General features: G+C 41.5%; 1 protein-coding gene across 1 annotated transcript; it reads left to right on the top strand.

The window, feature by feature from the left end:
* The first annotated feature begins 12,387 nt into the window (after positions 1-12,387).
* Positions 12,388-12,772, top strand: LOC127187670 (WAP four-disulfide core domain protein 15B-like). The gene is made up of 2 exons (XM_051143758.1): positions 12,388-12,472; positions 12,615-12,772. Exons 1-2 carry the CDS (start codon positions 12,388-12,390, stop codon positions 12,770-12,772), a joined length of 243 nt encoding a protein of 80 aa, XP_050999715.1.

The following is a 12,772-nucleotide window of genomic DNA, read 5'->3' as shown; positions in this document are numbered from 1 at the left end:
AAACCAAAACACTATTTGCCTTTTTGAGTCTGGACTGAGTTCTGTGGGTCCACATAGTTCCTGGCAGCAGCGGCAGCAGCAGGGACAGAGACAGCTCCACACTGTCTCCTCCACCAGCTGAGGAGATCCTTTAGTCTTTAGTCTTTGGGAGACCTTGACTCAGGTGAAACTGAACTCTTGGCCTCAACACAGAACAGATTTTCAAGATGAGCTGGTATGAAGCAGAGTCAGTTTATTAAAAAAAATTTTTTTTCAAGGGGCTAGAGAGAGAGCGCAGCGGTTAAGAGCTCTGACTGCTCTTCCAGAGGACCTGGGTTCAATTTCCAGCACTGACATGACAGCTCACAACAGTCTGTAACTTTAAGATCTGACACCCTCACACAGGCGAACATGCAGCCTAAACACCAATACATATAAAATAAAAATAAATAAATTATTCTTAAAGAGGCATTTACTGTTTTAGCAGAGGATACAAGTTTGGTTCCCAGCACCAATATGGTGGCTTCCAATCATCTTTAATTCCAGTTCCTGGGGAGTTTAACACCTCTTTTGTTCTCTTTGAGAGAACAAAAAGTGTATTATGCACATGGTATGCTTATGTACAGTATGTATATACATACACTTGGGTTCAAACACATAACATAAAATAAAACAAAATTTTCAAGCAGCTTCTTCTTCCTCGAAAAAAACACCAAATGGCAGACGACGCCGATGCAGCGGGAGGGCCCAGAGGACCAAGGGCCCAAGATTAGGAGGCCACAGCTTCTGCGGAGGATTCAGAAGCAGTCTTAGGGACCTTGGTCCTGGCTGAGGCCTTGGCGGTGGTTGAGGCTGCAGGGCTCATGGAGGTAAAGCCGAAGACAAGGAGTGGATTCGTCACCAAGCTGGGCCACCTGGTTAAGACATGAAGATCAAGTCCTTGGAGATTTATCTGTTCTCCCTGCCCATTAAGGAATTTGAGATTATTGATTTTTTTTTTCCTGGGCACATCCCTAAAGGATGAGGTTCTTAAGATAATTCCAGTGCAGAAGCAGACACAGCTGGCCAGCTGACCAGGTTCAAGGCTTTTGTGGCTATTAGGGACTACAATGGTCACGTTGGTCGTGGTGTTAAGTGCTCCAAGGAGGTAGCCACTGCCATCCAAGGGGCCATCATCTTGGCCAAGCTTTCCATCGTCCCTGTGTGGAGAGGCTACTGGAGGAACAAGATTGGCAAGCCACATACTGTTCTGTGCAAGGTGACAGGCCACTGTGGCTCTGTTTTTGGTGTGTCTCATCCTGCACTGGTATTGTCACTGCTCCTGTGTCCAAGAAGCTACTGATGATGGCCGGTATTAATGACTGCTACACTTCAGCCAGGGGCTGCACTGCCATCCTGGGCAACTTTGATGCCATCACCAAGACTTACAACTACCTGACACTTGACCTCTGGAAAGAGACTGTGTTCACCAAGTCTCCTTATCAGGAATTCACTGATCATCTTGTGGAAACCCACACCAGAGTCTCTGTTCAGAGGACTCAAGCTCCAGCTGTGGCTACCACATAAGGTTTTTTTTTTCTGAAAGAGTGGATGGTTATACTTCATAATTTTAGTTATACAGGCTTTTACATATTCCAAGTTTGGTTCCAAACTGTATTTGACATTTTTGAACACTTTTGAAAGAAGACAATTTTATAGTAAAATAGATATGCTCAAGAGCACAAAACAGAAGCATGTAGAATATTGTGCTATGGTTTTTGAATATGAGAAACTTTAAAAGATAAATTCGTCTAAAGACAAGTTTCAGATTATTTGTACTTTTTATGATTTTGATGAATATCATACATTTTCTAAGTGTAGTTTATGTTATGACTTCAGAACATATCACCACCCTAAAGGACAATGACAATTTTTTTGTTTTCTGTTTTTTCTTCATTTTCTTTTTTTATTTAATTAATTTATTCAGATTGCATCTAAATTGTTATCCCATCACTTATATTCTCCCGTTCCTCCCTCCCTCCCACTTTCACCCTATTCCCCTCCCCAAGGTCTATGACCTAGGGGGACCTCCTCCCTCACTATATGGTCATAGGCTATCAAGTCTCATCTTGGTAGTCTGCTTATTCTTTCTCTGAGTGCCACCAGACCTCCCGAACAAGGGGAAATTGTTAAATATGGGGCACCAGAGTTCATGTCAGAGTCAGGCCCCACTCTCCACACAACTGTGGAGAATGTCCTGTCCATTGGCTAGATCTGAGTAGGGGTTTGATGTTTACCAAAAGTATTGTCCCTGGTTGGTGCAGTAGTTTGAGCAGAACCCCTGGGCCCACATCTGCCCATCATGATGTTCTTCTTGTAGGTTTCTAGGACCCTCTGGATCCTTCTATTTCCCCATTCTTCTGTATTTCTCTCACCTAGAGTCCCAATAGGATGTCCTCAAATCTACTCCAATCTCCTGGTAAGTGAAGACTTCCATGGGACATGCCTTTTGGACTAATGTAATGTCCAATTATAAGTGAATATATACCATCTGAGTCTCTCTGCTTCTGGGTTAACTCACTCAGAATGATCATTTCTAGTTCCATCCATTTGTCCACAAATTTCAGGATTTCCTTGTTTTTAATAGCTGAGTAGTATTGCATAGTGTAAATGTACCACCGTTTTTAAAAACCCATTCTTCAACTGAGGGGCATTTAGGCTGTTTCCATGTTCTGGCTATTATGAATAAGGCTGCTATGAACATGATTGAGCATATGTCATTGTTGTGTGGTGGATCATCTTCTGGGTATATTCCAAGGAGTAGAATAGCTGGGTCTTGATGAAGCCTTATTCCCAGTTTTCTGAGACAGCACCAGAGAGAATTCCAAAGAGGCTGAACTACTTTGCATTCCCACCAGCAATGAAGGAGTGTTCCTCTCTCCCCACATCCTCTCCAGCATGTGGTGTCACTTGAATTTTTGATCTTAACCATTCTTATGGTTGTAAGATGGAGTCCTTTTGAGATGCATTTCTCTGATGACTAAAGACATTGAGCATTTCTTTAAGTGTTTCTCAGCCATTCAATATTCCTCTGATGAGAATTCTCTGTTTAGTTCTGAGCCCCATTTCTTAATTGGGTTATTGGATTTGGTGGTGTTTAATTTCTTGAGTTCTTTATATATCTTGGATATTAGACCTTTATCACATGTAGGGTTGATGAAGATCTTTTCCTAGTCCGCAGGCTGTCACTTTGTTCTGTTGACAGTGTCTTCTGCCTTACAGAAGCTTCCTAGCCTCATGAGGTCCCATTTATTAATTGTTGACATTAAGGCCTGGGCTGTTGGTGTTCTGTTCAGGAAGTTGTCTCCTGTACCAATGTGTTCCAGGATCTTCCCCACTTTTTCTTCTAACTGATTTAGTGGTTTTATGTTGAGGTCTTTAATCCATTTGGACTTCAGTTTTGTGCATGATGATAAATATGGGTCTAATTGCATTTTTCTACATGTAGACATCCAGTTAGACCAGCACCATTTGTTGAAGATGCTATCCATTTCCCATTGAATAGATTTGACTTCTTTGTCAAAAATAAAATGACCATATATGTGTAGATTAATTTCTGGGTCTTCAATTTGATTCCATTGATCAACCAGCCTATTGCTATGCCAGTACCATGATGTTTTAGTTACTGTTTCTCTATAGCACAGCTTGAGATTGGGTATGGAGATTCCTCCAGAGGATCTTTTATTGTATGGGATTGATTCTGGGTTTTTTGTTTTTCCACATGAAGTTGAGAATTGATCTTTCAATGCCTTTAAATTTTTTGTGTAGGTATTTTGATAGGGATTGTATTGAATCCATAAATTGCTTTTGGTAAAATGGCCATTTTTACTATGTTAATTCTCCCGATCCATGAACAAGGGAGATCTTTCCATCTTCTGGTGTCATCTTCAATCTCTTTCTTCAGAGATTTGACGTTTTTTCAAACAAGTCCTTTACTTGCTTGGTTAGAGTTACTCCTAGATATTTTATATTGCTTGTGTCTATCATGAAGGGTGTGTTTTTCTTAATTTCTTCCTCTGCAGATTGTCATTTGTATATAGGAAGGTTACTGGCTTTTTTGAGTTAATTTTTTATCCAGCCAATTTGCTGAAGGTGTTTATCAGCTGTAGGAGTTCTCTGGTGGAATTTGGGGGGTCACTTATGTACACTATCATATCATCTGCAAATAGGGATAATTTGACTTCCTCCTTTCCCATTGGGATCCCTATGATCTCTTTTTGTTGTCTTATTGCTCTGGCTAGAACTTCAAGAACTATGTTGAAGAGATATGGAGAAAGTGGACAGCTTTGCCTGGTCCCTGATTGTAAAGGAATTTCCTTGAGTATCTCTCCATTTAATTTGATGTTGGCTAATGCCTTGCTGTATATAGCCTTTATTATGTTTAGGTGTGTGTCTTGTATCCTCGATCTCTCCAAAACTTTAAACATGAATGGGTGTTGGATTTTGTCAAATGCTTTTTCTGCATCTAAGAAGATTATCATGTGATTTTTTTCAATTTGTTTATATGGTGGATAACATTGATGGATTTCTATATATTAAACCATCCCTGCATGCCTGGAATGTAGCCTACCTGGTCATGGTGAATGATATCTTTGATATGTTCTTGTATTCAGTTTGCAAGTATTTTTATTGAGTATTTTTGCATCAATGTTCATAAGAGAATTTGGTCTGAAATTCTCTTTTTGATAGGTCTTTGTGAGGTTTAGGTATCAATGTGACTGTGGCCTCGTGGAATGAATTTGGTAATGTTCCACCCATTTCTATCTTTTGAAGTAGCTTAAAGAGCATCAGTATTAACTCTTCTTTGAAGGTCTGATAGAACTCTGCAGTGAAACCATCTGGCTCTGGCCTTTTTTTGGTTGGGAGACTATTAATGACTGCTTCTATTTCTGTAGGATAAATAGGGGCTATTTAGTTTGTTTATCTGATCTTGATTCAATTTTGGCAAGTGGAATCAATCAAGAAAATTGTTCATTTCCCTTAGATTTTCAAATTTTGTGGCATATATACCTTTGAAGTAGGATCTTATGATTCTTTGTATTTCTTCAGTGTCTGTTATTATGTCTCCCTTTTCATTTCTGATTTTGTTCATTTGGATACTGTCTCTCTGCCTTTTAGTTAGCTTGGCTAACGGTTTGTCTATCTTGTTGATTTTCTCAAAGAAACAGCTACTGGCTTTGTTGATTCTTTGAATTGTCCTCCTTGTTTCTAATTTATTGATTTCAGCTCTGAGTTTGATTATTTCCAAATGTCTACTCCTCCTGGGTGATTCTGCTTCTTTTTTTCTAGGGCTTCCAGATGTGTCATTAAGTTGCTTATATAAGATGTTTCCAATTTCTTTATAAAGGCACTTAGTGTTATGAATTTTCTTCTTAGCACCACTTTCAATGTGTCCCACAAATTTCAGTATGTTTTTCTTTCATTTTCATTGAATTTCAGGAAGTCATTAATTTCTTTCTTTATTTCTTCCATGATCCAGTTATCATTAAGTAGACAGTTGCTTAGTTTCCATGTGTGTGTAGGCTTTTTGGTATTTCTGTTGATGTTGAAGTCCAGCTTTAGACCATGGTGATCTGATAGGATACACGATATTATTTCAATCTCCTTGAATCTGTTGAGGCTTGCTTTGTGACCTACTATATGATTAATTTTGGAGAATGTTCCATGGGGTGCTGAGAAGAAGAAATAATTCTCTGTGTTTGGGTGAAAAATTCTGTAGCTATCTGTTAGATGCATTTGATTTATGATGTTGGTTAGTGTCCTTATTTCTTGGTTTAGTTTCTTTTTCACTGACCTATCCTTTGGTGAAAATGGGGTGTTGAAGTCTCCCACTATTAATGTATGGTTTAAGCTTTATTAATAGTTCTTTTACAAATGTGGGTGTCCTTACATTGGGAGCATAGGTGTTTAGAGGTGTCCTTTTGGTTGACTTTATCTTTAATGAGTATGAAGTGACCATTTTAATCTCTTTTGATTAATTTTGCTTGGAAATCTATTTATTAGATACTAAAATGGCTACACCAGCTTGCTTCTTGTGTTCATTTCCTTGGAATACCTTTTCCCAGCATTTTACCCTAAGATAATGTCTATCCTTGTGGCTGAGATGCATTTCTTGAATGCAGAAGTGTTGGGTCTTGTTTATGCATCCATTCAGTTAGTCTTTGCATTTTTTATTGGAGAATTTAGACCATTGATGTTGAAAGATATTAATGACCAATGACTGTTAAGTCCCTTGTTTTTTATGTTGGTTGCAGTAGAGTGTTTGTGTGGTTATGTTTTTGCAATACTGTAATTATCTATTTCCCATGTAATTTTGGCTATAGCTTGTCACTTTTGTTTGGAGGTTTCCTTCTAGTAACTTTTGTAAGGCTGGATTTGTGGATAGGCATTGTTTGAATTTGTTTTTGTCACTGAATATCTTGTTTTCTCCATCAATGGTTATTGATAGTTTGGCTGGGTATAGTAGTCTGGCCTGGCATCTGTGGTCTCTTAGGGTTTGCAGGACCTCTGTGCAGGCCCTTCTTGCTTTTACAGCCTCTGCTCAGAAGTCAGGTGTAATTCTGATAGGTTTGCCATTATATGTTACTTGACCTTTTTCTCTTGCCACTTTTAATATTTTTTCTTTGTTCTGTATATTTTGTGTTCTGATTATTATGTGACGGGAAAATGTTCTTTTCTGGTCTATTCTATTTGGTGTTCTGTATGCCTCTTGTATGTTTATATGCATCTCCTTTAAATTGTGGAAATTCTCTTCTATGATTTTGTTGAAGATATTTCTGGGTCTTGGAGTTGGGCATCTTCTCTTTCCTTAATCCCTATTATTCTTAGGTTCCGTCTTTTCATGGTGTCCTTGATTTCTTGAATGTTTTATGTCAGAAATTTCTCAGATTTAGCATTTTCTTTGATCATTGTTTCAAGTTCTACGATTGTATCTTCTAGCCATGAGATTTGTTCCTCCATTTCTTGGATTCTGTTGGAGAAGCTCACCTCTGTGTTGCTTGTTTTCTTCTCTAAGTTCTCTCATTTCCATTTTTCTTCTGTCTGTGCCTTTATCATTGTTTCCATTTTCATCTTCAGATCATTTTTATTGATTTCCTTCATCCATTTCTTTGTATTTTCCTGAATTTCTTCCAGTGCCTCTCTATAGGCCTCTTTTATGTCTTCAACCTGTTTGGTTGCATCTTCCTGTATTTGTTTACGGATTTTATTAGTTTCTTCCATTATCATATTCATTACTAAGGATTTAAGGTCATTTTCTTGTATTGTGTTTGAGTTCTCAGGGGTGCTTTCTTTGGGATAACTGGGATCTGGAGATACTGAATTGTTTTGGTTTTTGTTGTTTGTGTTCTTACTTTGGTACTTTACTTTAGTCATCTTGTTGTCTCTGATGTTGGGAGGTAGCTTCTGGTGTCCTTCAATGTTCGTTAAGAGTGGGTAGTTGGTGAGTAATTATGGGTCGCATGCCCTTGCCTGTGTGGATCATGGAGTTCTTCCCTGGAATAGCCAGGTGACCTGCTTTCCACTCCAGGGGATTTGCTCTACACCTTAGGCTCCCAATTGAGTCAGCAGAGGTAGGCTTCTGCCTGGTCCCGTTCATGTTACTGAGGTGATTCAGACCAGCTGCATTGGGGCTGCTGTTTAATTTTCTGTCCTGACCTCTTAGGGCTGTCCAGTCTCTCCCAAGAGCATGGGAGACCTTGCCAGGCTGTGTAAACTGGCCAGGCTGGGCTTTATCTGCCCAATTGTGCAGGCCCGACCACTGTGGCCTGCAGTCAGGTTCCTGCCAGGATCAGTCTAGATAGTGCACCTTTGGAGGTTCAGTCTCACTGAGTTGTGGTCGCTGTTCAGACCACTGTCCAGACCCCTCACGATTGTCCAGCCTCTCCCAAGAGCATGGAAGACCCTGCCATTCAGACAGCATGACTGTGGTGGTTCAACCCCACTGGGCTGGGGCCGCTGTTCAATGTTCTGTCCCAATTACTCAGAGCTGTCCAGTCTTTCCCAAGAGTGTGGGAGACCCTGCTGTCCCATGGGGACTGGCTAGGCTGGATTCTATATGCCCAATTTTGCATGCTCAGTTCACATCAGCTGGCAGCCTGGCTCTGATCTGGTCCAGTTCAGACCGCTGTGGCTGGGCAATGTGTTCACAGACACCTGGGCTTCCCCAAGGCCCCTGGGGTCCTCCATAGACTGGTGTGGGGCAGGTAGGGAGGGTCTGAGGACAGATTCACCCATTTCCCTGAGACCTCCCTAGGCCAGGAGCTCTGGTGTTCCACTATCCCACACACGAAGTTTGGGCTATAGAGGCCCGCTGCAGTCTGCAGGTGGGTTCTGGTCCAGAGTCTGGGGAGTGGACTTAGGTCCTCCGTGGTCTGTTAGTTGAACCTGGGGCCAGGCCCATCTGTGGTCTGCACTGTGCAGGACCCCACTCACCTAGTGTTCTCTGGTTCTTGCAGTCTGTAGCTCCCAGTCAGGTCCCTGGTCTCCATGCATGCGGTAGATCCACATAAGGGTTTTTATACAAGAAAAATAAAGGGAGTTACTCTGTTAAAAAATTTTCAAGCATATTTTTAGCCTTAACTTTAAGAGTTAGAGAGAAAGAACATCACTCAGAAAGAAAGACACACCCATCAGCATGGGAGGGGCTCCTCAAGCATCTTCACAATAGTCATACACACAACCTTACAACCTTGTAGGTTTCAAAGTCATGACCTTCAGGGGGCTCCATGAAATCACAGGTTAATTGTTGAGTATACCTGACAGGACTATAAATGCAAAAGTAAAACTTTCATTGCATAGGGTCAATTGACATTAGGATAGCTTCATTGTGAGCAAACTTAACAGTTGTGTAGGGATCCCAGAAATTTTTAATGATAGTAGTAAAGCCATATATGTCACACAGGCTTGGGCCTTGAGCGTGGTTTGTTACTACTTTAACATAAAATTTGTGTATAGGAAAGGACCATTGTCTCTGCACTGGCAACCTTCTCAGAAATGTTAACCATGCTAGGATTCTTGATCTTCAGCCAATAACAGGCCTCAACCAGACTCCAGAGTGGCGTGTGCCTTTCCCTACCATGTCACTTAATTCTCCTGTCTTCCCATCCAGCTTCAGTTCTCTGCAAATAACATAATCCCATTCCTTCTGTTGGTTGGCTTGTTTTTGTTTGTTTTGTTTTCTTTGTGTTGACTTGGCTGCCCTGGACTCACTTTGTGGCCTCGAACTCACAGATTTCTGCCTTCCTCTACCTCCCTGGAAGCTGGGATTCCCATTCCTTTTTTAATGTGTGGATAAAACCCTATTGCATGATCCTGCCACACCCCTGTCCATAGTTACCTAGGCTGACTGTGTTTCAGCTATTCTGAATAGTTCCTCAATAAACAGCACGCAAGTGTCTGTGCTATGCTGACTAGGATTGCTTACCATGGACAGGCAGCAGTGGTATGGCTGAACTGTAAAGTAGCCTGGAGTTTTAGCTCTTGAGGAAACATGCATCCATTCTTGGGTCTTTTCTCAGCATATATGTAGGCACAGCCAGATGCATGGCATGCAAGTGCCAACAGAGGGGTGTCATGCACACACATGGTCATCTCTGTCCAGACAACTATCCAGATTTTCCATAGCTCCCCAGCATCTCATTCCCCAGTTTGATTTCTTGGCTCCATCTGGGCTCACAGCCTGAAGTACCTGACCTGTGAGGTTAAAAGTGGGTTCCTAGAATACTGTTGCCTTCACCAACACACAACTTAGTCAAAGAAATGGAATGCATGCTTTGATGGGACAGCCTGTTTTTCTATGTTTCTTTTAAAAATATTTTTATTAATTATTTGAGAATTTTATATACTGTATTTTGATCATATTCACCCTCCCCTATTCCCCTAATTTCCCCCCCAAAGAAATTTCAAAATTTCAATTCTCTACTCTCCCTTTCATCTTCTCCTTTTATTGTTTGTTTGTTTGTTTGTTTGTTTGAGACAGGGTTTCTCTGTGTTGCCTTGGCTGTCCTGGACTTGCTTTGTAGACCAGGCTGGCCTTGAACTCACAGCAACGCTCCTGCCTCTGCCTCCCGAGTGCTGGGATTAAAGGCGTTCATCACCACGCCTGGCCTTCTCCTTTTATTCTAATAGCCCATCAACTCTGACTTGTGTTTTCTGTCTAGTCCTAGGTGTGGGACCATCCACTGGAGTGGGGTCAATCTAACAGGAGCCATGTCCTTAAAGAAAACTGACTTCTCCTCTGAGCGTAGTACAGCTGCTGTGCAGTTAAAGTAGGGACCGTATCTGGGAAGTAGAGCTCTGAGGGCAGGAGTGAAAAATCCTTCTCCGCTAGAAAGGCTGCAAATTCCTGGGCTTCATAGCTACCACAGAACTACCTCCTGATTTCAGTTCTTGGCTTATGTGTAGTGGGGGACAGGTGGAATCCACTGCTGTGGAGGTCGGAGGACAGACAACTGTGGGTGTCAATCCTCTCTTTCCTCCGTGTGCGTTCTGGAGCTTCCTTCTCTGGTCGCAAGGCTTGGCTGCAAGCCTCCTTTCCTCCTGAGCCCTCTTGCTGGCCAAGCTTGAAAGGTGATCACAGCTGGAAAAATGATGAGCAAATTGCTACAGTACTCTCTTTTCTTGGTGAGATTCACACTTCCCTCCCCCCTTTTTTTTCTTTGTGTGTCTCTGCAAAGCTTTATCTTAAAGCCCCCACTTTCAAAATGGAGTTTATTTGGGTTCCCCTCCCACCAGGATTCTCACAGTATTGATGAAGGAATGGCTCCTAAAGTCCCAATCCCAAAGTGCTGTTCTGTGCTGCAGGTTGTGGTAGAAAGCATCAAGCATCAATTCTTGAACTATGAACTTGTGCTGTACTCAGATTTTTCACATATTCTAAAGTTCATGTGGAAATAATTGTGATTTCCCAATTTCTCTATTAACAAGAAATATCCCATTTGGCTTAATTTAAATGCTTCAGTGAACTATATGTTTCTGAGGGGGAACTATAATCTGTGATTATTTAATTTAAGTCTGACAAAATTTGCTGGGGTTTTGTGTAGAATTTTTTACTTTAAATTTAAAGCAAGTTTACAATATGTAACATCTTTTTCTTAAAATTGCAGGAAATGATAAACTTTTGAAAACTAAGCTTTCTGGGCCAGAGTGGCATTTAAAAGAAAAGTGGATATATTTCAAGATTTTGGCAGATTAAACCAACTAAAAGTTTTCTTTAAAATGAAGCCTACAAGTCACCAATGTCAAGGCAACCCACAGATAGAAGACAGCAACACAAATTACAGCTGAAAGATGATTGGTCGAGAGGTAGCAGAGTGCTTAAGGGTTCGTGCAGAGGACCTGGACGTGATTCCAGGCAGGCATAAATAGCAATCGCCAATCACCTATAGTTCTGGCTCCAGGAGGATGCAGCACCTTCTCCCTGCCTCCATGGGTACCTGCGCTTACGTGCTCACACACAGACACACATGTAGCCATGCAATTAGAAATAAAAAGTAAATTTTTTTTAAAAGATTAGGTTTTACCTCCACATGAAGTTCTAAGTCTCTTGGATGCAGCTGAAAAACTGTTTGTTTGTTTGTTTGTTGTTTTTACAGAAGTACTTTTTGGTCATTGCCTACATAAGTAGATTTCCAACCTGAAAACAAGATTTCCAACTAAACAAATAACAAACACATCCCATTTCGCATGCATACAGAAACAATCTATGTCTATATACCCACAGTCCAGAAGCTTCTATACATACATGAAGACATTAAAGAAGAAATTAAGAAATGAGATATTAGTTAAGAAGCTTAGTCTTATATTCCATTTTTGGTAAATCTAAATAGTGTACTGCTAGAAGACCATTCTCTTCCCTAGTTTTTGTGATGTCATGAGTGGCATTTAAATGTTGATGTGTGGAATGTAAAATTCCAAATACTTCCTAGATGAGTGGGGAGGGGTGGGGTTCCCATTTCTCTTTACCTCTAGTAAGAAGAGAGGATAGGCCAGTCTATTACCGTATGAGTGCTCTATTGGCATGTACATCTGCATGCCAAAAGAATTCAGGATCTCTGGAAGAGCAGCCAGTGCTCTTAACCACTGAGCCACTCACTGTTCCAGGGGTTGGCCAGTCTTGATGCACAGTCTGGGAGAAGTGCTTTACTCTTTCTGACAGCTAGTGTCCTATATGAAACAAACCTGAAGAAAAGGCCAACTTTGTGACACCCTGTGTAAAGGACAGCCCACCCGGGCCCTAGAACATTCTGTCAAGCTATTAATTCTGCTGTCCTACTCTGTGGACCACAGGTCCGTCTAATGGCGGCCAGCGCATGAAGCTGATATAAGCACACCTGGCCTCCACGCTCACCTGCACGGCTTTCTTGGGAGATGAAGCTGCTGAAGACCTCCCTGCTCACAGTGACCATCCTCCTTTGCTGCAACATTGCTCAGCCCACATTCAACCAGGATGCGGGTAAGGCACAGTGTCCCTGGGTCTGCTTGGGTAGGGAAACGTTTCCTCCGAGGAGTCCAAGGAAACATTTGGCACTGATGCTTGAAGTGGCAACTCACGGTTCCTCGGTGCCCAAGGCTCACCTTGTGATGTTCTTCTGCAGCTGTATCCAAACCTGGGTATTGCCCAGAGTTTCATCTCTCCTGCCCTTTTGCCCTCATTTCCATATGCATGCGTGATAGAGGCTGCAAGGGAGCCAAAAAGTGTTGCTTCTACTACTGTCAGATGCGCTGTGTGGATCCGTGGGAGAGTTTGGATTAG

This window comes from Acomys russatus, chromosome 4 (assembly GCF_903995435.1).
Source record: "Acomys russatus chromosome 4, mAcoRus1.1, whole genome shotgun sequence".
Taxonomy (NCBI): Eukaryota; Metazoa; Chordata; class Mammalia; order Rodentia; family Muridae; genus Acomys; species Acomys russatus.
The sequence above is the reverse complement of the archived record's forward strand: the minus strand, read 5'-3'. Positions and strand labels throughout refer to the sequence as shown.

Bases quoted from the DNA above. Each gene is read 5' to 3' on its own strand.
- LOC127187670 (XM_051143758.1), top strand. From the start codon at position 12,388: ATGAAGCTGCTGAAGACCTCCCTGCTCACAGTGACCATCCTCCTTTGC. The intron at 12,473-12,614 runs GTAAGGCACAGT...GTTCTTCTGCAG, and splicing joins CACATTCAACCAGGATGCGG to CTGTATCCAAACCTGGGTAT.